This window comes from Gymnogyps californianus, chromosome 10 (genome assembly GCF_018139145.2).
Source record: "Gymnogyps californianus isolate 813 chromosome 10, ASM1813914v2, whole genome shotgun sequence".
Classification (NCBI taxonomy): Eukaryota; Metazoa; Chordata; class Aves; order Accipitriformes; family Cathartidae; genus Gymnogyps; species Gymnogyps californianus.
Genome location: NC_059480.1, coordinates 29,150,028 through 29,174,650, shown reverse-complemented (window position 1 = coordinate 29,174,650; position 24,623 = coordinate 29,150,028). Strand labels below are relative to the sequence as shown.

General features: G+C 45.3%; 1 protein-coding gene across 3 annotated transcripts in view; it reads left to right on the top strand.

Moving 5' to 3' along the window:
- MBNL1 (muscleblind like splicing regulator 1) overlaps positions 1-24,399 on the top strand; it is a 104,592-nt gene extending 80,193 nt beyond the window's left edge. Inside the window, exons 5-11 of one of the 3 annotated variants that reach the window (XM_050902738.1) lie at positions 6,944-7,201; positions 8,239-8,292; positions 9,192-9,345; positions 15,101-15,136; positions 15,835-15,929; positions 19,348-19,422; positions 21,016-24,399. In XM_050902738.1, the coding sequence (XP_050758695.1) occupies positions 6,944-7,201; positions 8,239-8,292; positions 9,192-9,345; positions 15,101-15,136; positions 15,835-15,929; positions 19,348-19,404 (654 nt within the window). In that variant the 3' untranslated portion in view covers positions 19,405-19,422; positions 21,016-24,399. The remainder of the gene's footprint in view (positions 1-6,943; positions 7,202-8,238; positions 8,293-9,191; positions 9,346-15,100; positions 15,137-15,834; positions 15,930-19,347; positions 19,423-21,015) is intronic. The other 2 variants (XM_050902739.1, XM_050902740.1) reach the window with 2 other exon arrangements.
- Positions 24,400-24,623: the final 224 nt, after the last annotated feature.

Sequence of the window (24,623 nt, the reverse complement as noted above, 5' to 3'; positions counted from 1 at the left end):
AAAAAATATTTTTCTTGTGAAAGAAAATAACACAGGTTTCACTTCAGCTGATGATGTCGTATCTCGGTGACGGGTAAGGCCGGGGAGTGACTGAGTGATCATACAGTAAGTTAATGCCTGCAGTTCTGCTTCTGACCCTCTGTTGCAGAAAGTAATGGAAATACTGAGCCCTTTTAGGAATGACCGTGGCAGCAGCAAGAGCGCCTTGAAACTACGTTATTGTGTGCCCAGAAGGTGTTAACGTGGGGGGGGCACGGGCACGGGTGCCGAGCACCAGGGGCGGGTGTAAGGGCAGAGCTTCGGCTGCCTGGGTAAGAGATGACTTCCAGCTTCTCTCTTACTTTCGCTGTGGACAGATGGTGCCGGCACTCCCCCACTGGCCTCCTGCGCCCGGCTTATCATCCTTGCTACAGCCCTGACGAGTGTTAGTGCTCTCTAGCTGGTACTCTCCCTTGCCCTGAATCTTTCTTATCTGAAAGGCCTGACAGTGTTTTCGGCACCTTATCGGCGCTGCGGCAGCGTGGGCGGTGAGCCAGCGACGTGCCGCCGGCTGCCGCGCGCTTGGGGCGTGCCTGCGAGCACAGCTTGCGAGCACAGCCTGCGCGTGGGCGCTCGGCAGCCCCGGTCAGGTCTGGTGGTTAAAAGGCGGCAATGGGAGAAGCTGAGCAGGCGGGGTGATCTCCTGTCACCCTGTTTGTCTGTTGGACACGGCTGTGTGTGAGGGCACACACCGCCTGCAAGAGGTCGGCTCTCCCTGTAGCACGGCCGGTGGTGCTCTCCCGCTCCGGCGCTGCGCAGCAGCCAGCGGCAGCTTTGATCAGCGGTGGAGAGAGCCGAGCTGTGCCGTGACCTGTCCTGGCAGCCCCAGCCCTCCTGCTCTCTGCCCTCAGCCCCCACGCTGGCTCAGCACTAGCATTCCCGTAGCGTTAGTGCAGTAGCAGGTCTCGGAGATCCTGGTACTGCAACATCTCCTCTGCGTGGCGAGGGTGTGCAGGCTTGGGGGTGCGGGGGGTGGATGGGTTGTTCTGCTCTTGGATATGGTCCCTGAACGCAGGGAGCATGATGGGAGGAGTGAGAAGGATCTCTTTTTAAATGCAGCCAGTTGTAATTGTAATGCTTTTCTTTCTGCCTGCGCATCTGCATTAACAGGGATTAATTCTCCTTACAAGGAAAATTAATTCCTTTTTCTTAGTTGCATCTCTGACTGACAAGCTGCCGCTCAGAAGGCTGCAAGCTGGGAGGAGTGTGGAGGGTCATCTGGCAGTGAGCGTTTCCCGCTGCTGCTGTCACTATTCTCCGAGCTCACGTCACCACAGGTTCCCCTTCTGCGGGATCACATCATTTCCCTTTTTAGAGATGTTTTCTCTGAGGAAAGCGTTCCCCAAAGCATGGTCGGGTTACAGGAGAGGCAGCCGCACCGAGCTGAGCTGGCACACGGGTGGCTGTTTGGAATCACCAGGGGATGTTTTTCCTTTGAGGACTCTATTTCACGATGAATACCTGCCAGAGGTGGATTAAAACCAAAATGCAATTAGATAAATCCATAAATAAATCACGCTAGGTTTGGAAATGAGTACTGAGAGGAGGATGCCGATGGTGGGGAGCCCTTTGGGTCGCAGCACCAAGGTCGGCTGCTGTGTTTGTGCTTCCACCCATGTAGAGGCCACGGCGCTGGTCAGGGGTGTTGGGGACGTGTGGGCTCAAAAGCTTTCTGTTCGTAAGCAGGAGCAGGACGTACCCGAAGTTCCCTAGCACCAGCTCTGCCCAGGGCCAGGGAAGCACGTACGTCCGTGGGAGCCTGAGAGGGGCTGCGTGGGGACACCTCTTCATGTGGTGCCTCTGGGGCAGAGCTTGTGCTGGCCGACAGACTGTCACCTAAGTGCATGGGGAGCTAATGAAATTTGGGACTTCAGCATGCAGGATTTGGTCCTCCGGATGCTTGCATTCTCTTTGTATAGCTATTTAGAGAAGTGATACACTGCTGCTGAGCCAAACTCCTCTGCACAAGAGAGAGTTGTGAGAGTGTTACTCTCACAGAACACCCAGGGGCACAGTCTGCAGTAAAAACCATTTTTATCAATTAGGAAAAGCCAGCAAAAACATCTGAAATCAGTAAAATTTTAAAAAAAGGCCGTGTGGTTTTGCTTTGAACCTGTATGGAAAGGAGGGTGATGGCCAAGTTGAAAACCCCTGAAAATAAGTACTGAGGAAGGAAACGCTGGCGGTGCAGGAGCGGTCCGGGTCCCTGCGCGCTGGCCGAGCTCCCGCGGGGCAGCACCCCGTGCCGGGGAGAGCCTTCGGCAGCGCCGGGGAGGCAGCACCAGCCTTCCCGTGGGCTCAGCTCACAGCCAGAACGCAGTCGAGCAGGGCGCTTGCTTCTCAGCCATATTCTCCAGTTGACTAACGTCCTGGCTCGTCAGCACCCAGCAGCCTTCTCGGCTGGAATTGCTTTTATCTCAGTGGGCTCCGCTCTTGGGAGATGTCCTTGTCCTTGGAGGAGGGCTGTCCCAGCGCTGCCTTCCTAACAGGGCCCTTCCCTTGGCTCTGGTCTAGCCATTGCACCATGTAGATCACTTTAAAGAAATCCAGCTGCTTCTACCCTTTAAGCTGTTTAAGTTTTGCTTTTTATTTTGACTGGGATCAAGAGCACATCCAAGTTGACCCACCGACTCTGCAATTCCACACCACGCTGCTCTCTTACAAAATTAGTAGCTGTTGGGGGGAGAGGGTGCCTTTTCCTCCTCCTTTTTTCCCTTCAGCAAATGCAGTTTAAATAGTGAAATATGTAGGTGAGAAGATAACTTGCTAGTGCTTTCCAGTGTATTGGTCATTTAATCTGGAGTATCCAAATTTAGTGTACAAATACCAAATAAACACATCAGTTTTATGAACAGCAAAACATTTTAATGTACTTTATAGATTACAGAAATGAAGAACTGATTTGAAAGATTTTGCATGGTCTGGTTGTTACCTCTCAGAGAAGCCAGCGTGTGTCTACCTGCTCTTCAAGTGAGCTTATTGCTCTCGATACCATGTCATTGGTTTTGACATGATAAGAGAGCTTTATAAGGCTTAGCTCGCTCTCCCTTGGAATGAACTGTCCTTGAGAAAAATAACCGCTATGATGTTAGCATCTAATCTTGGAATATGATCTGTTCTGCTTAGAATTTTAAATACTTATTTTCAAGAATGATGTACTCTGGCATTAATTAAGTTAGCACACATGTTCTGGGATACTGAATCAGACTGTTCCACAACTAAAAGCTCTCAATACATATACCTGGGATTTTAAGGAAAGCAGGCAGACAACACAAATCTGTCAGGCAGTGTGCCTGGTCTCCTGAATTAATATGAATATTTGTAAGATAAGGTCGGTGACTGTTACTGGCAGTAGGATTGATTTCATATGTGTTTGGACCGTGTCGCCTGTACAGATAGCATGCAGATGTTTGGGTGTCCAGTGCATTCAGCCACTCCCGGAAGGCATCTGGATCTCAGGGTGGAAATTTCATGGGTTGAGGCTTTTCCTGCAGCTTTCCTCACACTCCTCTCCTGCCAGAAATATCTTGAACAAAAGTGTGGCTCTTCCAGTGAACTAGAAGAGAAGCAAGAAGGACAGGGAAGTGAGAGAGAAAGGAATTGCCTGTTTTATTTAAAACGCATGTGTTTCCATTTGAATGCCATCATTTTCTATTAGAAGTATTCAAGAGTCAAGAATGACCAGAACCAAGCTGCTGTTTCCTGCTTGTTTCATACATACCATTTTTTGCCAGAAAGCAGCAGCTCAGAAGTTCTTGGAGATTTTCAGATCTTGGATAATCAGGAAATCTGACCTAGTGGTGCCATTTGTTTAAACGTTCAGAATGTAGCGGATAACAGTATGCCCATTTTGATAAATTCTCTTCAATGCAGAGAAGGAGACAGGAGGTGTGACTTGCTCGTGGAAGGGCAATGATCTCAGCTCTGCTGTCCATGTCCCTCCAGCCAGACCTCTGCCCAGCTTTTGGGTGAGCAGCGTGGGACCTCTGCCCTAGCTGAGGTGACGCAGCGGTTGTCTCCCCACCAGGGTGGGCAACTTGAATCCCAGCAGGGCCATCAAAATAAACTCAGCCCAAAGTTAGAACAAGTTCAGTGAATTACAATGAATCAGTAATATTGCAGCACTAACTCAGCATTTTTGCAGACAGGCGAGAGATGTACAGGTGCCTCTTTTGTTTATGATTCTTAAGATACTGAGTTGAAAAATATGATACTAATTACAGGGCTATTAATAAATAACTAAATAAAAGCTCTCCAGATCTGAAAGACCAGACAACATATCATGCCTCTGTGCCTCTCTTTACTCAAGCAGATGAATGATATATTGCTGCATGCCTGTGGCAAAAAATAACACCATTTTCAATGCTTGCTTTTAAATAAGCAAGAATTGGAAACATTCTTGGTAACCATCACAGTGGTTGAAAAGCCATTGCTGGTCACACTGATTAAAAGCACTAGCAGTATTATGGTTCCTGTCTGACTGCTGTAAACCATCGTTCAAAGATCTGTTAAGGAGCACTGAGAGAGAGCCATTCATTGCCTTATCTCAGCTACCGCATGACAGCTCTGTGAAAATTTGCTCTGGACGTGCCAAAGATTATCTCTACCTGCCTAACTATTTCAGTTTTCTGGTCATCTTCTTTGGTTTTTAACTATGATAAAATTAGCTTATCTGTGGATGCATTCTCTCTCTCTCCCCCCCCCCCCCCCCATATATCTATACACTTATATATTAATTTGTACATATCGTCTTTGTGTTATTAATAGAGTAGTTCTTGCTTACATGTGGAGTGGTTTTGAGACCTCGGTTTTGTGGATCACCAGTACAAGACAAAGAGCAAAGACAGTCAACTGACATTAGTTGCATCCTTTTCTTTATCTTCAGAGGAAAAGACTTCAGTTTACTTCTAGACTGCAAACAAATAAAGGAAATTATCCATTTTTGTCTATTTGGGAGGCCTGTGTTTGGGTAGAAGACACTGGTTCATGACCCAGAAAGTATTCGTAGACGATGAAAGAGAGCAAGCCGTAACGCAGGCGGTGGGGCTGACGGACCCAGCACATACCTCTCTTGCAGAAGCAGTGACGTGCCAGCTCCATTTTGTGTATGCTTGAGAGTGTGGGGGGAGAGAGACCGGGAGTCTCGTGTGAGCAGGGATGGTGCTAGCACGCAACAGATACCAGAAGATGACTTGTGTTTTTTGATGGCTTAAACAGGCGCCACATCCTTTCCCAGTCACTCCCTGTGTCGTGCTAGCTGGCAAAGTGGTCCATGTCGCTGCACGGGGACTAGACCAGGGAAGGGATCTGGCTGCAGAATTACCTGGAAAGCAAGTGGTTATTTTCCAGCTGAGGAATTTGCCCAGTCTGTTTCATGTGTGCTGCAGAAACAGTTCTGCAAGCACCGAGCTGCGAGCAGTAGGGCCACGGGGATGAACGAGAGCAATGAAGGTGCCTGAACTGGCTCTGCTGCAAATATACATCCAGAGTCTTTGTCACCGCGTGGAAAACGACTATAAATAGGGTCATGCTAGAATGACCCTGGACAAATGGATGTTTCCTGCGAGCAGGTTCACAAATGACATTGCTCTTGTCCTTCGGGGATGTCATTTCCTAAGTCTTAGATGATGGGCAGCTGGTGCTTGAAGCAGCACAGGGGTTAAAAAGCAGCTCGCGCACTAGCATGGATGGAAACCAAATAACAACCAAATTTGGTTTGTTGCAGGGATCAGAGCCAAGGTCCTTGAGGAAATACTGATGATCCAAGCTCATGGGCACCCACCTTTAAAAGGAAATTCCATCTACTAAAGTGGTTTTATTTTTATACAAACTTGGTTGCTTTTGTCCCTTTGTATTTCCTATAGCCTTTGGAAAACTAAAATGACAAACGCATTTTTGTTTTGCGGTTTGCGAAGAGCTGACCATGAAAAGAACACACGTCATTTTTTTAAATACAGGGTTTGCAAGGTGTGTGAAGAGGGAGCCGATGTTTGTCGCACTGGCGATGAAGTTAGTGTCTGCACCGCTGGTGGTGGCTGGAGGTCCGGGAGGGGTCTGTGCCGGCTGGGGGCCGGGCTGGAGCCTGCGTACCAGCAGCGGGGATGCTGCAGGGGGATGCCCTCCAGCCACACAGGTTTCTTTGTGCAATTCCTGATTCCTTCAGCTTCGTTTGGCTGCTGTCGTGCGACAGCGGTGTGACAGCAGGGCCGGTGACCGCTCTGGCTGCAGCCTCTGCTCTTTCCCAATGCGGCCCACCTTCTGCTGATCCGCAGGGTGATCCCGGGCAGCCCGGGAGAGGTAGCTGCTGCCGCTGCGGGTTTTGGATTGCTTTCTCAAGGCAGGCGCCTGGATCGTGGTGGCCAGTGCAGCACTGCACGCCCCATGGGTGCAGCTCGCTCCCCGGCACGGGCATGAAGCGCCCGTCCGGTGGGGCTGCTCGGGGGCGGCGGCGCAGTCATCCTCCCGGCACCTCTGGCCAGTCGCCTTAATTGATGCATCGACTGTTGCTAACTCAGGCACAGCCAGATCACAGTGGAGCACGACCGTGTCCGAGCACTGTGGTGCTTGGGGTGATCTCTGAGAGCTAGCCACAGCACGTTTTTTCAGAAAACAGAAAAAGCCCTGTGGGCGGCTAAGCGGGAGCCGAAATAAAACCTGCTGTATGCTTGGCTCTTGATCCTGGTGTGTTTTGATGCTCTTTGACATCAGACGTGGCTTTAGAGAGGCCAAGTCCCTGCTGCCAGGGAGCCAAGCCCACCATCCCACCACCGCTGTGCTCTGCCTGGGGCCGGGCACCCGTCCTTGCAGCGCTCTCGCAGACGTTCAGAAATCCGGACTCCGCTCCGAGCCGTGCCTGCAGCACCCGTCACCCAAATTAAGCGACTTTCTTTTCCCGGTGTCGCAGGTGTGTCGAGAGTACCAGCGTGGCAACTGCAACAGGGGAGAGAACGACTGCCGGTTTGCTCACCCCGCCGACAGCGCGATGATCGACACCAACGACAACACAGTCACTGTCTGCATGGATTACATCAAAGGGAGATGCTCACGGGAAAAGTGCAAATATTTTCACCCTCCTGCACACCTGCAAGCCAAGATCAAGGCTGCCCAGTACCAGGTTAACCAAGCTGCAGCTGCCCAGGCAGCAGCGACTGCAGCTGCCATGGTGAGTTTGGAAAACACCTCTGGAATAGAAGTATGTTGACAAGAAACAATAATTGATGTGTTAGCTGTTCTTGCTGGAGGGGGGTGCGTGTGCGTGTGCTTGGGGATCCCAGTCACTACACGGTGCAATGAGCTTTCTCAGCATGTGGTGCCAGATCTGCTCTGAAGTAGTTTCAGACTGTTCAGGTGTTTCACTAATTTTGCCTGCTGATGTACAGAGTATCTATATGTACATATATGTGTGCATACGTGTGTGCGTGTCTGTACGTGTGTGTGCATATATGTATATATAGTTTATTGTATGTTTGCGTGTGGGCAGATGCGTATCTATCTAGTTGCACAGATAGATAAACCCGTATTTCAGTTACCGTAAGTCCGTGTTTGTAGAGACTTAGTTTGAAGTTGATCTTACTGTGTTAATGCTATTTGTAGCCCACCTCCCCCGTCCCCCACCCGAGGGCTGTCGGCAGCTCTCCCGGGGCACTAGAGCAACCCTCGTAGCTGTAGCAGCCAGATCTGGAACTACTCAGGAACTGGTTTCCTAGCGAGGAGAGGACAGCACCCCGAGGAGGGCTGTGGTGGCATATTGTCCTGTCTGTGCTGAGCCCCGTGGGGATGTGGGAAGAGGAGCACAGCGGGCGCGCTGGGGCGCGGCGGCCAGGAGGAGCGGGAGCGGCAGCGCCGGTGGTGCGAGGCGGTAGCCGCGGGCTCCCAGAGGCGCTCCGCCGCCGGCCGGCGCGGGCGGTGAGCCGGTGGCCGGTTGCGGGGAGCCCCGTTTCCGCTCCTGCGTAGCCGCGAGCGCCCCGCGCCTCGCCTCGCCCTGCCCGCCCTGCCCGCGCGGGGGCCGCCCGCCGGCCCCCTGTGCATGCCTAGTCTTGTTACCGTTGTACACGGCATCCGGTGATTTGTTTTTATTTGTTTTTTCTCACCTACCCAAATGCACTGCTGCCCCCATGATGCACCTCTGCTTGCTGTTTATGTTAATGCGCTTGACCCCACTGGCCATTGCCATCATGTGCTCGCTGCCTGCTAATTAAGACTCAGTCGGCTGTCAAATCACTGAAGCGACCCCTCGAGGCAACCTTTGACCTGGTACTATGACCTTTCACCTTTTAGCTTGGCATGTAGCTGTATCGTAGAGTCGAGTTTGGGGTTAATGTGTAGAAATGGAATATCCCGGTCCCCTGTCCCCGTCCCCCCCATCCCCGGCAAGGGGCGCGGGGGCGGCCAGGCTGGGCTGGGCCAGGCCCCAGAGCAGGGCTCCAGAGCAGGATCCCACCGCCCCTGCGCCCCGCCGGCCCCCTCCCAGCCCCTTCCCTTCCCTTCCCTCCCCTCCCGTTCCCCGTCCCCGTCCCATCCCGTCCCCTCCCTGAGGGTGCCGCGCGGGCGGCCGCGGCACAGGGCCGGCCGCGGGCGCAGGGTGCGTTGGCATGGCTTCGTGGCGCGGAGGCGGCCCGGGGGTGCCGGCATGCGGCGCGCGCTCTGCATGCCCGGGCAGGCGCTGGGGCCTGGGGAGTGGGTTGGCGCCAGCGGCCCTGCCATCCGCTCCGAACGGTGACTATTAACATTGCTTCTACGTGTTGATCCTCATGGAGCTAGCAGTGCTGCTTCCCCCTACCCCGATAGCCTCGCTCCTGATCAAAGCCCTGAAGCTTTACAGTAGCGTAATATTTACGCTGGTTCCTATAACATACGGCTCCAACACGTTACCTGTGCCGCTGTAATGGTAGGCTAAAGTAGTGCTCCCTTGTAAAGCTTTTACCTCGCCTTTTATTTGGTAGTTAAGTCTGCTATGCTGCTTGCTTGCTCATGGATAAACATGGTGCTGCCTGGTTTTTTTGCCTTCTACTGATTTTTCTTTTTTCCTTTCTCTCTTTCCTTTTCTTCTCCCTCCCTCCCGTCCTCCTCCACACCCGACCCCCCCACCCCACCCCCCTTTTTTTTTTTCTTTTTTTTACTGGACTTTATTTTTATACCCATCCACTATTCAGGGAATTCCTCAAGCTGTACTTCCCCCATTACCAAAGAGGCCTGCGCTTGAAAAAACCAATGGTGCCACCGCAGTCTTTAACACTGGTATTTTCCAATACCAGCAAGCTCTTGCCAACATGCAGTTACAGCAGCATACAGCCTTTCTCCCACCAGGTAAGTGCTTCTCGTTTGCCTTTTTCTGGGGAGGGAGAAGGGGGAATTCTGGAAAAAATACACTGGGAAATAACCGTTTGTTCCTGGCGGCAAATACGTAGAGGTGCTGGCGCGGCGGCCGCTGGTGCCGGGGTGGCTGCTGCCAGGTGCAGGCAGCCTCTCTCCAGCCGGCAGCCCTGCGGTGCCTGGCGAGCCACGGGCAGAGGAGGTGCTGAATGCAGGAAGGCTGGCTTCTCTCTGCTTCTCTCGGAAGCTGGGTGGGTGTTTTCCAGTCTAATATAAAAATCTGCGTCACGCTCTGTCATCCCAAATCAGAATTTGAAATCTTCTCTCTCGTTCCTCTTTCCCTTGATTAACTTCCCTTCGTTACACATCTCTTAAGCTGTTGCATTTGTTTCTCTTTGCTGTAAGACCTCTTTACCTTCATGTGCTTAGCAACAGTTGTTCTGAGTCACACACTTGAAGGTTTTGATTTTAATTATGGTGCAGTGATCATAAAAGGCACAGGCAGGCAGTCTCGCAGATAGGCTAATCATGAACCTACACGAGAAATCAAGGTTCAGGCCTCTACCACTAAAGCCTCAGGGCTGATTTTGGACTAAGCAGAAGTGAGGTGCACTTGTTCTTATTCAAGAGTGATCAAATCTACACTTGTCCTACTGTAACTGCTGAAGAATCGATGCCTGTACTATTTACATAAGCAGGAATCCCTTCAGAGGACAAGTGATGGGACTTAAAGTTGGAATATATGTTTTGGTTCTGCAAACAGCACTTCATGAAAAATTATATATCTAGTATGTCATGTGAATTTATGCCTATATTAACACAGCTGAGTTAGTTTTTTACATATGAACCCACGTTAAAACAGCACTATCATTCTAGGAGGTATGCAGAGGATGTCTGATAGATCTGTACTCAAAAAATTGGAAGGAGTCTGTGAGGACAGCCCTTCGTAATGCAGACTAGTTGAGGGGAGGGCAGAAAAGAATATACAGCTATTCAATCTTTACCAAAAAAAATTTAAGCATTTTACCCTAAACATTTTTGGCAAGTATGTTCCCAGGAATTCGGTATAATGCCTTTTACCATTCTTTCTTCATCTGGCATGCAACCAACATGTATCATTTAAATGGCACAAAAATCAGTTGCTGATGTAGTACATTTTAATAACTTAATTTAGGTTCCAAAAATGCGTTGTCACCACTGAAATATATTAGTAAAAGCTTGTTGCAAAGCTTGTTGGAGTCAACAGAAAGACTGATTGAGTAAGCTTTAGATCAGATCTCTAGCCCACATACTAAAATTCATATAAAAATGCTTATGCAATCACAGTCCTTCCTGTAGATATTAAACAATTTCACAGATTTGTTTTGGCGAAGCATAACTGATGTAGTTAGTAAACCATGCAATTTTCCAGCTTCCATTAAATTGGCGAGGGGCTGGGTGATTTCTGGAAGTACTCGAGCTGCTTTGAATCACGCCCTTTGAACTTAGAGGCTGGGATTATGGCTCGTGTGCATCAGATCTCATTTGCGCTACATCATTGACCGGGATCTTTCACGTCGGCACTTACACACAACTTACCTCAGCTCTTCCTCTAGCAAATCTATACTGAAACCTACAGGAGTTTGTGCAGTGGTTCTTGATGCTTCATTTGACCTTCCTTGACCACTGAAGTTTAGTATATGTTAAACAAGAAAAGTAAAGGATTTTTTAGCATGAGGTACTATAAATTCTCTTTTTATATTTTTCAGATAGCAGCAGTTTGAGCTTTCCAGTAATCCAGTACTTTTCCGAAAGTTTGAAAATTTTATTTGCCACCTTGCCCTTTTTAGTTTTCCCCACTTAAAATTAACTAGCATCAGTCCTGTTTGTGCATAGTTATCTGGAAATAGAGTTTCTCCATCAGTCCCTAAGAACCGATGGGAGAGCACAGAGCGTGGGTGCCCTCAGCTCCACTGCCATGGAGCAGAGGCAGGTTAATTCAGTGGGGTCTGAATTAAAGTGACATTTTTCAGGTTCAGACACCCAAAGTGTAATTACTCGTATGTGTTCTTAGTTGCTTCAGCTGCAATGTATGAAAATGCAGCAGGTCTGGAGGGCAGGACACTCGCAGAACCTACACGGTGTCGGTGTGTACCCCTGTGGAGGATCTTGGCAGGACCCTCCTCTCTGCAGGGCACTTCACTCTTGATGTTTCACCCTTGAGAGTTTTCCAGACAAACCCAGATACCTCTTCTAAATTGTGAGGCGTAATTCTGGCTGCCTCTGTGCAAGGGCATGTGAAAGCAAATAAGGGGATCGTCTACGCCAGGGGATGGACGCTGGCGCTCCAGCACACTTTAAATGATTAAATCCTCTTAGATACCCATCTCAGCACTCTCAAATAAAGCTTCCTCTTTGCACGGCTCCCCTCTTGAGGTCTCCCAGAAACCTTGGCTGCTGGAAGCTGTCCCCAGACTGAGGGGGGAGTCTAAAAGGCGTTGCAAGAAAGAACTGGGAACACTTGTGGTGTTGGCTAGTTGAAATAAGTGGAGTTAGTCTGCTGAATGAGGAGGCTCTGCACGACTTAATAGATGTTCACAGCTTGTTTTGGTACTTTGGTCCTGGCTGCCAACTCTTGACGCCTTGGCAGACGTGTGGGCAAACGTTTCGCTGTGGGGCTGTGAACTTGCAGAGCACCGGTTACTCAGTATTCACTTCTTCTGCACATGCTCTTTGTCCTGCAGTAACTGTGAGCTGGCTGGGGGTATGTTTGTACGTGCAGATAGAGAGCTCCTATGTGCAACTAGATGAAATTCCTGCCCTGGTGCTTGTTACCATCCTGTGCCTCAGCTCACTGTCTCCTCAGTTGTGCGTGTACAGCTGTTCCTGGCCTGTGCATGTCAACCGGGTGACCAGATGGTCTTGGAGAAGCATAATCCTCCAGAAGAAAGGGGTCACGTTTACAGAATACTCCCAGGAGCTGCTGTCCTGATGCTCCTGCAAGGGGCAGAAGTGCAGCGGGGCGGCTGAACCACATAGCCAGCCATGGAAAGGCTTCAGCCACCTCTGCTGTTAAGTTAACGCATTGCATATTTATTTAGTTACCGCAGCTTCAGCACCAGAGAACTTACTTGGGACTCAGTCGGTGCACAGATGCTTTCCTAAGGCAGTGTCTGTGTAAGCACCTTCCTCCGTGGGGCTTCTGGGTCTGTGTAAAAACACTGCTCTCCTCCAAAATGTTAGGGAGGGAAAGATCGGGCACAACTGTTCACCTTGACACGAGTGCTTATGCTGTCTGTCGTGGTACTTTTAATTAGGATTTAGTAGATTGGACAGAATAAATAGACCGAGGGGAATAATACGAGGGAGAGAAGAGAAAAAAATGCTTAAAACACCAGTAAACCTAGAATATTTATAAAAATAGCTTTATTCCACTGCAGACATAATCTGGTTATGAAGTTATGATCAGTTAACTGAGCACATCCTTGAATTAAAATTCTGCCTTGTGCTGAAAAGCTAGGGAACATTTGAAACTGCACATTTATTATTAATGCATTCTCATTAGTCAGTCAAAGTCTGAAGTCAAGATGAATATTAAGGTCATAGCAAAAATGATTTTTATTACTGGTAAGAGGGTCATACAGCATTATGTCTTCATATTTGCAAGTTATTGCACCCTGGCTAGTATTTTCATTTCTGCCTTATGTTCATTTGCTTCAATTCCCTTTCAAAACTGTGTGCACTGGTTATAATGTTAATGATAATTCAGACTAAAATTTTGAGCTGAAAAGCTTTACAGTGATATTTCAGAGTCGTTATGAGTATCTAACCTGCCTTTAGCGTGTAGACACAATTATGCATGGAATGACGTAATATTCCAGATCTAGTGAAGTATGTACAACCTTATAAATAGGGCACTTATGCACAGAGACAGAACTCAAAGGTTCTTCTCTTAACCTCAGTAACACCATAGAGATGTCATAAGAGGGACCGAGAAAGCAGTTTTACTTACTGTTTGTACTTTATAGCCAAATTGTGCTCCATTTTTTAATCTTGCAAGTGGTCCCATTGACTTCAGCCATGATTTGTCTGTGGGGAAGTCAGAAAAGCTACCCTTCTTTTAACCTTTCTTTGTGAATATTTTCAGTCTCTTCCATGACACAGAAATAGAAGAGTAATTAGGAAACATGATTATGCCCTTTTCTTTGTAGCCTTACAGATAAGTGATGACAGAGAATAACCTTGTCCCCAGCAGTAATTATACTGCCTGACTTCTTCCCTGCTTAGTTAAATGCTCTTGAGATTGTGCAAGCCACTACAATGCTTGGCACCAGCTAAAACAATTTCCTGTCCCCCCGTTACGGTCACGTAATGTCAAGGAAGCAGCATTGCCGTGGCTCCCACTGGCAGTCTTCTAGAATACGTTTCCCATTTCCATTGCAATCTCTGTTCCCAGATTTCAGAGTTTATTTCAGTTTCTGCTCTGTCAAGCATAATTAGTGGTGTTAATAGATGTTATTTGTTAAATAATAAAGTAAATCGCTTATTAAAAATGGATATTCTGAAATATCAGTATATCTTTACCATATTGGAAGCAAAAATAGAAGATTCTGAGTTCAGTCTGGTGGAAGGCATTTTGCTATGTAAAGTAAACAGAATTGCCAACTTAGTGATATTTAAAAAATGATACCGTCATGTTCCTAAAACCACCATGCTGCTGTTGGCTCTGAAGTTGCAGCGCAGAATTCACCAGGTGCTGTCACTTTAATTATTTTTGGGTAGCCTAAGGAGGGTTGCAGGTTGTGAGCCCAGACACCACCAGCTTAAAATACGTCCCATAATGTAGAAAAAAATGCTGAACAAGTATTCTTAGGTGCTGCCGTGAGCTGCATAGGAGACTTCAGCTATTCACTCGCTCCTCTGACCTGCATATTAAGCAAACAGACCAGAGGACAGTCAGGATCACTTCCACTTCACCGGCAGCTCACAGGGGTCGTACGGATATGACAAAAGTACTGCATGCCAAATTCACCTGGTTTTTGCCTCTATATTACCTAAATATTGGAGCAGTCAGATTGCGGCTAATGAAACAGTATAGATCAAGTCATCGCTCTGCAAGGAAAAGAGCTTTGCGAGGAATCGTCGCTCCAGCCCATCCGAGAAGGGCCCCAGCTGAAAAGGCTGCTCTAGCAGGAGGGGAGAGCCTCGCTCACCTCCTCTCGCCGTCTGTCTGCCCCGGACAGACAAGCCGCATGCTGCGCTTCCCGAGCAGCTGCAGGGAGAGGGCACAGCAGCGCTGGTCCCTCGCTCCGGCTAGTCCCTGTGTCCCGGTGTCCTAGCAGGGGTGGACCTCAGGTACCTGTAGGCAGGTGCAGGCTTAAAGCATTTCTTTTGATCTGAGGAAACCAGGGTAAAGACCATTACAAAGCTTGTGTCAAAAGGCAAAAAGATTTAAGGCTGAAAGAGTTTTAAAATAAAGCTAAAGAAACTTTTCCTAGCCATGCTAATATTGCTAATATTCCACGGTGCCGCAAAGGCAAACACGATATACCAGCACACAATCAGCTCTTTCCCCTTCACTGAAGACTAGTTCTAATGGATCACTGTGCTATTGTATGGTTTGATTGTGCTGACAGTTACATGCCACTGTTCCCATAATAACAATTTTTCTTCTTTGTTCAAATGAAATTTCTAATTACACGTGTGATGGGTTGTTTTAATTCTTTTCCCTTTCCAAATCCACCTTCCTGTTGCAATGCATGATGGGCAGGCTCAATATTGTGCATGACACCCGCTACAAGTGTTGGTAGGTGCCAGCTTTGTTTCTTGATTATCTTAAACCTGTGGTGCAGCTCACGGACCCTCAAAATCCACTGCTAGATTTTAACTTACAGCTCTCGTGCCAATCCATCTCCCTTAGCCTCCTGCACTAACACCTGTCAATTAAATGCAATTGTTTTATTTAATTGACATGGACACATAGACGTTGTTAATTTTGTATAGCAGTTTTTTGAATTGCACATTGTTCCTTGGTGGATTTTGATTGGACTATGAGTTCCAGTGTTTAGAAACTATCTTGTGTTAAATAAAGACTGTATCTTACTGTAGCCACATAGACGTATACTGTCCTTCAACAAGATTAATTTTTGTTTGCAGTAAATATTTGGGTTGAATTTTTAAAAGACAAAAATTTGTAAATATAAGGGCATTTAAAAATTCTTCTGTTGATTTTTGTATTGAAATGGTTAAGCTTGTTTGTGTCGATTTTCTTGATTTGATGGTAACAAGCATTTTCCCCTTTTTTTCTCTTTCATTTCCCTCCCCTCTTTCTCCCTGGAATGTTGTCCTGCTTTGCACTGTGGTTGCATGTCACGCGCTGGCAATGACGTCTCGGGCTTTTTGCTGTGATAAATACCATGCTCAATTATCCTACCACATGTCGCTCTGGTTCCCATACTGCTACACTCTTCTGTATGTTTGCTTATATGATTTTCCTTCCGAAAGTTCCCATGGTGCACGGTGCTACGCCAGCCACTGTGTCTGCAGCAACAACATCTGCCACAAGTGTTCCCTTCGCTGCAACAGCCACAGCCAACCAGGTTTGCTAATTTACAGCTTTGTTCCTTACAGACAACTTGAAATTGGTGCTTTTAATGAGCATGGGGGTTTTGATTTTACCTCTTGTTGGCCTACACATTCTCTCTAAGACCTGCAGCACAGCTTAATATGCCTTTATCCATGCTCAAAAGGTGCTGCAGTTCCATTTCTGATGCTAAAAATAATTGATAATAGAGTTTCTGACTCAGTCTTAACATTTATGGGCCACGCTGCTTATTTCTGCTCCGAGAGATGTAAAGAGAAAGGGATAATACATGGAAGCCATTATTTATTTCTATTTCTGTGAAGCCGACAGTTCCTTTTAGTGCAGAACTCCAAGGAAGGCCAGTAAAACCTTTGTGCAGAGGGGTTGCAGGATCACAGTTTTAACAGTCTGAATTTAGCAGTCTGAACATGTTCTGCCTCTCCTCTTCCAAGAGCCAAACAAAAACGTTTGAGCATGGGCCACACAGAAACTTCTTTTAAACCTTTGTTTCAGCTTGTGATTCTGCTTGGAAATGGCCAATTACTTGTTGCAGTAGACAGACTTCAGTTAAGAAAATGTCCATTAGAGTCTGTTTTTATTTCTAAATAGCTACCCCGATTGTTGCCATGTTTGGATGTATTTCAGGAATAAAAGAATAATGCTTTACTAAATAAGTGATTAAAAGTCCTCCCAGAAAAGCCAGAAACGATGCTCTAAAGATGAGTACCAGGGGCCAGAGGAGCTGCAGTCCCCACACGTACCAGCTGGAGCTGCACCTGAGAACAGAACGTGGCCTGTTGTTTTTATCTAGCTGGGTTGTCAAAAATGCAGATTTCTGTAGTACATCTGGCTGAAAGTCCAACAATAAAAACTTTTTAAAGACCCTCTTGTTCCTCTTACAAAAACAAATTATTTTTTGAGATTTACTAGGAAGTTAGAATTGCCTGTCTCATGAAACCATCAGTTCTGTTCTAACATGCAGGTAGTACTCTTGACTCAGTGGGAATCGCACATGTGCCTTTTAGAAGAGGGAACTAAACGTTTTCTTCAGCATTTTGCAGGTGTGGTTCTGTATATGTAATTAATTCTGGAGATAAACGTCAGTTTTTAAGGCAGGCTCACTTGACATACTCGGCTCCCTAAGTCATTAGAGCTAACTCCTTAAACAATTTCAAAATCCCATCATAAAGTTGTCGGGTTTGCAGCTGCAGCTGGACGTTAAGCAGCCGTGCCCGTGCCCGTGCCCTGCTGCACGTGCCCCTCTGTGCTTGGGGTGGATGGCGCCGGCTCCTGCAGAGCCAGGAGCCCCCGGCCTCGCTGCCGGGCGCCGCGCTGCCACTGAGGGTGCCAAGCGCTGCAGGCTCTCGCAGGATTGAGTCCAGAGTCTTTGGCTTCGAGCCTTTCCACCTTTGCTGCTGAGCACTACCATTTTGTACTACGCCCAGCTGTACATTCTTTGTTAACCTGTCTGCTTACTGATCTCTCAAAAATATTACTCCAAAAATTATACTATTGCAGTGATATATAGGTGTGCACATCCCGAGTCTCAAAAGGGACCTGGATATTTTACAATTCCAAAAACTACTCAGGTTTATCTGCTTAGCGGGTAGCACTGTCTGCTCTTGAGAAACATTTGCTGAATGACCGTGTCACTCACGGATTTAAACTAGCGTAAGAATTACTTTGTATTTTGAGAAACTAGTTTATAGGTAGGACTACCTCTGCATACGTGTCACCTAAGCAAGCAACCACCTGTATGCCCAAAGTATCTTAGTATTGTAATATATTGTACCATGCAGTTAATTTAAGTGTGTCTCTATATCCTCCGTAAGTCCAGAGAGTTGTGAGAACAAGCCAAGCCACAGAAAAACATCATTATTTTTTAAAATCATCCCTGTCTAAATAACCATGCACTTTCCCAGATAGATTACAGGGAAACTTTCTGTTGTAGAATCTGATCATTTCATGCATATCCTCCCTGGAGCCTCATAACACACGTAGTACAGTACTGCAGCCAAACCTCAATATATACATATATAACAAATATATGTATATACTATGTGAGCAATGCTGAAATTATTTAATGCCACACGATGCAATGTGCATGCATGCCAAAAGTCTTAAGATCTGGCCCTTCATCTTCATTGACTGGTGTTGAAGGTCCTTGGTATGTTCCGACAGCACTATCCCTGATGCTTCTACACAGTTGGGTGCAACAGCCTGTCCTGCAGCAGTAGAAAAAAATGGTATGAGAAGCTTCGTTATGCTTGAAGCACATTTCTGTACAAGTTGGCAATGTTTATAGAGTTGTGTGGAGTGGCCAGGGGAGGAGAGGGCACAAGGGGTGGAAAAACCGACACCAAGACCTGTGAACGATTTAGTTAAGAAGAAACCTCCCCGTTCCCTTTCTTGTGCGGATTAACAGGTCAGCCTTAGTATCCGTCAGGAAAAAGTCTTTTCAAGTGCAACAGCCACTTGTGATCGTACAAATCAATTTTGTGTCGTGTGCCCCAGCGTGTTTCCCTATATGTGGACGCATCTGTTTGCTCCCTCCAGCCGGCCTCCTGGTCCCGTCTGTAACGCAGGGTTACTCACGGCTCCTCCAACACCGGCGTGCCTTCGTGCTGGCCCTTCTCAAGGGCCTGGCCCGCAAGGTCTGTCTGGGCTCGCTCCCATGGACTTTGGCCTGTGCACTGCACACAGAGGGCTGCACATCCCAAGGATGGGACGTAGAATATAAGTTCATTATTTGTACTGCTGGTCATCTACTCTGATTTTAATACTATGGGTTTTTAAATGGGAAACTGAGTTGATGGGGCACTTCAAGAGAGCCACGTACTGAATTCTGTTTACGCAGACGAACATTTTGAGAATTGTTTCACTGCTTTGGGGAGTCTTAGCTTTTCAGCGGATCCACCGTGATGCCCGCAGCGGCCATGGGAAGAGCAGGCAGCTCTTCTCAACAGTGGATTTTCACCAGCCGTGAAAATCAAGCTCGGGGCATCTTAGGTTTGGCATTCAAAAACCAAGACAGTGAAAGCAGTGAACACTTCACAAAATCGGACTGAAACAAGGCCACTGTAGAATTTACCATTTTAAATGATACACTGAAAGCACAGAATTTTGTGTAGGCCAACAAAAAGGGCTATTTTCAATTACTGCACTGCATGACTTTTGTAGATTTTAACTTCTCTTATTCCCTAAACAACCAATAATACTTATTTATATTTGTCAAGTAGTACTTAACACAATGTTTTCCAGTTTTAAGTTGCTATTGTAGCACTTCAGTTGACTTAAACTTATAGTTACAATATAAAATCCACCAACTCACAGCTGATTCTCACTTTTCCAAACTTATGTTCTATAGCAAAATGCTGTGTCTCTGTGTTGGCTCATTGCACATGTTACTCATTGTTTAAATTTTTTACCTGTAGATACCCATAATATCTGCCGAACATCTGACTAGCCACAAGTATGTTACACAGATGTAGACATTTTGTCATCAAACAGTAAGTTCCCAATGTGTTGTTGCTTGCATTTTTCTTACCTTTATGTGTGCATAATTTGTCTTTTTCAGGGGCAGAATGTTTGTATTTTCTTTCTAAGAAAACTAATAAGATACGGGGGAAGAGGCTCTGAACTCCTCTGACGTGCCATTCTTCTCTGAGCGGAGATCCCGTAGTTAGCAGTGACCACGTTAGCTAGTGTGTTGGACTAGATGTCAGTATTAGTTTGTACATATCCGTATAGCAAAATCAGAGAGTCTAAAATTAGAGTTTTACATTTTGTTTATAAAGGATGATGGCTCCAGCACTGATGGGAGCCGAGGGCCAGGTCTAGGAGGAAGGTGGTTACATTAAGCTGTCTTTAGAAAGAGCGAATTTTAAATGTCCAGATTTGGAGAGCCGGCATCTCTGAACATACAGGTTTAGTCGTCTGCCTAGCTGAAGCCTGATTTCTCTTGAACGCAGGTTGTCAGACTGCGATGCGTTATGTCCAGCATTTTCCTGGCACGGGTGGCACGGCAAGGAGAGGTCCCACAGCGCAGGCACAGTTCATACCTGCGTTGTGGCGGTGTGAACGGCGATTGCGGATAGCGTGTGTCAGCTTTTTATACTGTCACCTTTGTCCTGCATAGCTTGAAATCTAGGTTTGTGTGCCTAAGCTTGAGAGATTTTTTCCCCCCTCTGTCTTCCTATGAGTAAATTGTAGTTTCCAGTCTGTCACTAAATTGCCTGTTGTCATTAAGACCACGCGCAGCACATCACCTCCCCTAGGATAGCTTGTGATTTGTATTGCCTTTCTCTCCCTTGCGCTCCATTTCTGCCGTGGTTTTTTATTGAATGGCTCGGCCATAATGGAATTATTACTTAGGGTGAGGATTAACTGATTTGCCGCAGTGGGTTTATGGTAATCGTTATTCCTTTCAGCTGAGCATAAATGTTGTTGAACTGCTTGAGTGACTCAGGTGGGATGCCTCTTATCTGCAGTCTAAACTGGCTACCAGGCTTCCCTCTGCCGTCAGCTAGAGACCGTCCCGAGCTGGGGGAGCAATCGCTCTCTAGAGGTGTCTCTCGCGTGATAGGCAACAGAGACCAGAGAAATAGCCGCACTAGATGGGCGGTTAAGTAAGAAAAATTGCCTTGGGAACATAGGTCCCAGATTTCTAAGGACCTTTAGGTGCCTCGCAAGTACTGGTTGGGCTCGCAGGTTTTGCAGGGGCAGCGGCAGCAGAGCCTGGGAAGAGAGAGGGGCACGGGGCTGCTGGGCAGCGCCCGCACAGCGCTTCGTGGGGAGCTGCCGCCCGGGGCCTGGGCTTCGGGGTCTGGGAAACTGTCCCCCGCATTCTGATCCCACGGCTCGGGGCTCGGGAACGGCGGGAGGCCAGCGTATTGTGCGCTTTTATCACTGCAGAATTCGGGTGTAAAGCGAACCTCTGCTGCAAGAACGTTACCGAAGGGAAATCCCACAGGGGTTTTCGTGCAAGCTTCCCCGATACTCGGTGGCACATTTCCCTGTTGGAAACGTAAAGTTTGGGCTGATGTGGTGCTAACAAAACATTACGACTGTGTTGAAAATGCTTTATCTTCTTTCCTTTCTAGATCATAACTAAAGAGAAAAGGACAGTGTGTTTGGGTTGAGAAGAGGACAAGCTCATTAGCCATAATGTATATACCGTCAAGCAACACTCGGAAACTCCCTCAGCAGTAAGACATCCACACCTTGCATGTTAACGAGATGAAACAAGAACTTGGAAACCCACTGCACACTGTTGCCTATATACTTTGTACATTTAATTGATATTTGTGCTGAGGTGATCTTATTGTCTAAAAACTGCAACATTGTCTATCTTTTCTAGCACAGAAGTATGCATATGGATTTGAATATGCATATGTAGTCTATTTCCTACATAATCATGTATGTCACCTTGAAAAGACAGACGATGATGTAACCATAAATCTATTATGTATTGGTACGTCTGTAGACCAAGATATAATTTTTTAAAGTAAGTTTATTTCTTTCAAGGTTTACAAATAACAAAGGTGCACCTTGTATTTAAAATTGCCATTATAGATGAGAGCGTGCATGCACAGTAATTTTTGTTTAAGAGTAATATTTTTAATGTAATAGATTGTAAGAAGTGGTAAGAGAGGTATCTGACAGAGATGAATGTGCCAAGCAAAACCACGACTGTGTATATTTTAAAGCACATCAATGGCTTTAAGTACCATGTTGTTAAGGATTCTCATGAAGTGCCATAGACTGTACATCCGATTAGAGTATTATTTCTGCAGTGTTATTTTCAGAACCACGTTTTCACTTACTTTATTAGTACTAATCAGTCAAAGGGCACCATTCTGTTTCAAACCAAAGCTGTCTCAGAAATGGCCAACTATTCTTTACAGTAACAGTAGACAGCACAAGAAAGATACTCTAGCCGTACAAATTAACCCATACTGGACATATATATAACCTATTTTAAGGCATTGTAGTGTAATATTTATGCATATTTTACTGTATAACATGATATACGAAAGGGAAAAGCCATTTCTGAGACACAGTAACACGTTTGAGGAACTTCTTTTGCTTCTATTTATAGCCTCTGTCGAAAGTCGAAAGGACTATAAATGTTTTGCAGAGATGGGTTTCACTCTTACTTCATCAAAGTCACGCTTTACGTGGTGACTCTAAACAAAGACGAAAGAAGCACTGACATCAGATGCATGACAAACCAAAATATGAAAAAATGGAGATGTTAATTAGCGTAGAAATTGGGTGGGTTAAATACTTGGGTGAGTTTTATATGTGATTTTTTTGTTCAGATTAACTGCTTATAGCCTTAGAAAGCCTTTACAAAATAAAAACAAAACAAATAGATGTGCATTCAAGTTTTAAGAATGGATTCATCCAAAGGAATTCCTTTTTGTGGTTTGGATGTTGCAGCTAGTAAAGGATATTTTTGCTCTGTTCAGCAAAGTGCTGAAGTGGGGGCCAGGTCACTGGTAGCGTAGCGTGGAGTGGAAGAAGCGCGGGTTCGGTTGTAGAACTCTCCATACTTCCAAGTTTACTGCGAGTTTTTATGCTTGAGAGAGATGCTTTATAGTATAAGAATGATGTGTTGATTTTACTGATTGTACTGTACATCTATTAAAGCCTTAGATTATTACATTACGGGTTAAAACCCATACCAATGTAATTTCAATCGTGTTAAGAAAGTATAGGTGACTTCACATGTTATTGTAGTTACTTAACATTATAGAATATTACTTATTTTTTTCTTGTTAAAAGTGTAGTTTTTATTTCTTACATTTATTAGATTGTTTTCATTTTCTATTACCAGTTGAATACCATTTCAGTTTATAGAATTTTGTTTTATTAGAGTTTACTGATGACTTTTTCAAAATACAAAAAAAAAAGTAGTTTTCTTCATAACATACTCAGTTTTGAATTTACATGTAGTGTCATATGAGTATTCGTATTATTGTTAACTAAATGATTTATATTTTACTGATTTAATATTACAATGTAAGAATGTCAGTCATTGTTAGTTCTTGTCTAGTTTTCATTAAAAGAACAAAGATCTTTTATATGGATATCTTATAATTATATAATCATTGCTAAGTAAGAAGTTAAGTTGTTGCTATCGCAACAATCCTGGCAGACAATTGAGTAATATTTTGATGATTTATTTTGTTTGTAATTAGTTATTATGAGAAAATCTAGTTCCTAGATATTAGAATAAAATTTATTTTCTACTGTATCCATTTCAAATGTTAAAATATTGTTTAAATATTTTTTGAAATCCCTGAATATCAGGCCTTGTTATAAATAAGCTGCATAATCAATAGATCAAGGGACTTTTTGTTGATAATCCAAATACTCAAAGTTTACGTAACAAGAATTTTAGTGTGTGTGTGCAAACTCTTGAGGGTTGATTATGCTGCAGTTTAGCATGTGGGAACGTATAGAGAGAAGGTTGACTTTTTGCACTTCTGTATATAGTCAAAAAAGAGAGAAACCTGTATAATAGTAAGATCTTATTTTGAATAAAAATGTCTATAATTACAAGGAGTTTTGTTAAGGCTAATAAAATGACAGGCTGAACAAAATTGCTTGCAAAAGTGGCACAGAGTTAGCACTCCATACCCCTTCAAAAAAGTTGCTTTGCTTTATGTGGACAGCTTGTAGTTTGCCAGGATTTTTTCAGCTGGAAAGATATGCCATCCTTCCAAGATCTCATGACTGACAAAAGCTCCACTGGTTCAAATCTGCCTGAAAATCATTAATAAAAAAAAAAGCAAAAAAAAAAAGCAAAAAAAAGCAGGTACTTCAAACCATCAAGGTGAAATCATGGATCAAATATTCCGTACATTATTCAAAAACTACTGCATGTTTAAAGTATCAAAAAATATATTAAAGATATATGCTATTCAAACCAGTTTCTGACAATTTCAGTGGTTTATTGTTCACAAAAACGATTCTTCAAAACAAATACTGACTTTCACAAAAGAGTTAAATCATGAACAGGCAAACCAAACAGCACACCGTAGCTGTAGTTGTTATGTGATTATTTTTTATTGCTGTAGTGGTCCTGTTCTTTTAGCAGGTGAAAAAACAAACCTGGGAAATTTTACCATTTTAACGGAAAGCGTTCAAGAAACCTCGTCATTATATATGCCAAAGCTGGAAAGAAAAAGTGATGAGGCCATTACCGTATCTGATCTCTCCAGTACTCACACTGAATAATTAATGAAGTTGCACTTATTTGCAACCCCGCAACTTTCATCTGCTGAAAGGACAGATGTGCTTGGTTTTACTATTATGTAATCACAGACTTACTTTTTGCTTGTAGTTGCTCCAAATTATGTACTCTGTCCTGGGCTGCAATTTGTTTTTATGCTTATTTTATTATTACTGCTATAGTTGACCTTGCTGTATGGAAAAAAATAAAGTGAAATTGCCCTAATAAAAGTTCTCTTTCTTAATTACGTTTTTCTATATCCGGTTAAAAATCGCACCGCTTTCTTTTGTACACATTTTTAATTTTATCTGCGCGCTTGACTGAAGGGATATAATTTATTTGTGGAAAAAAACCTATATGCTGGTATTGGGGTTTTTTCTTCAACAGTGCATAGTATGTTAAATATACAGGATATATATTAAGAATGCTAAGTGTACGTGGTATTATTGCTAAATCCAGAGGATAAAT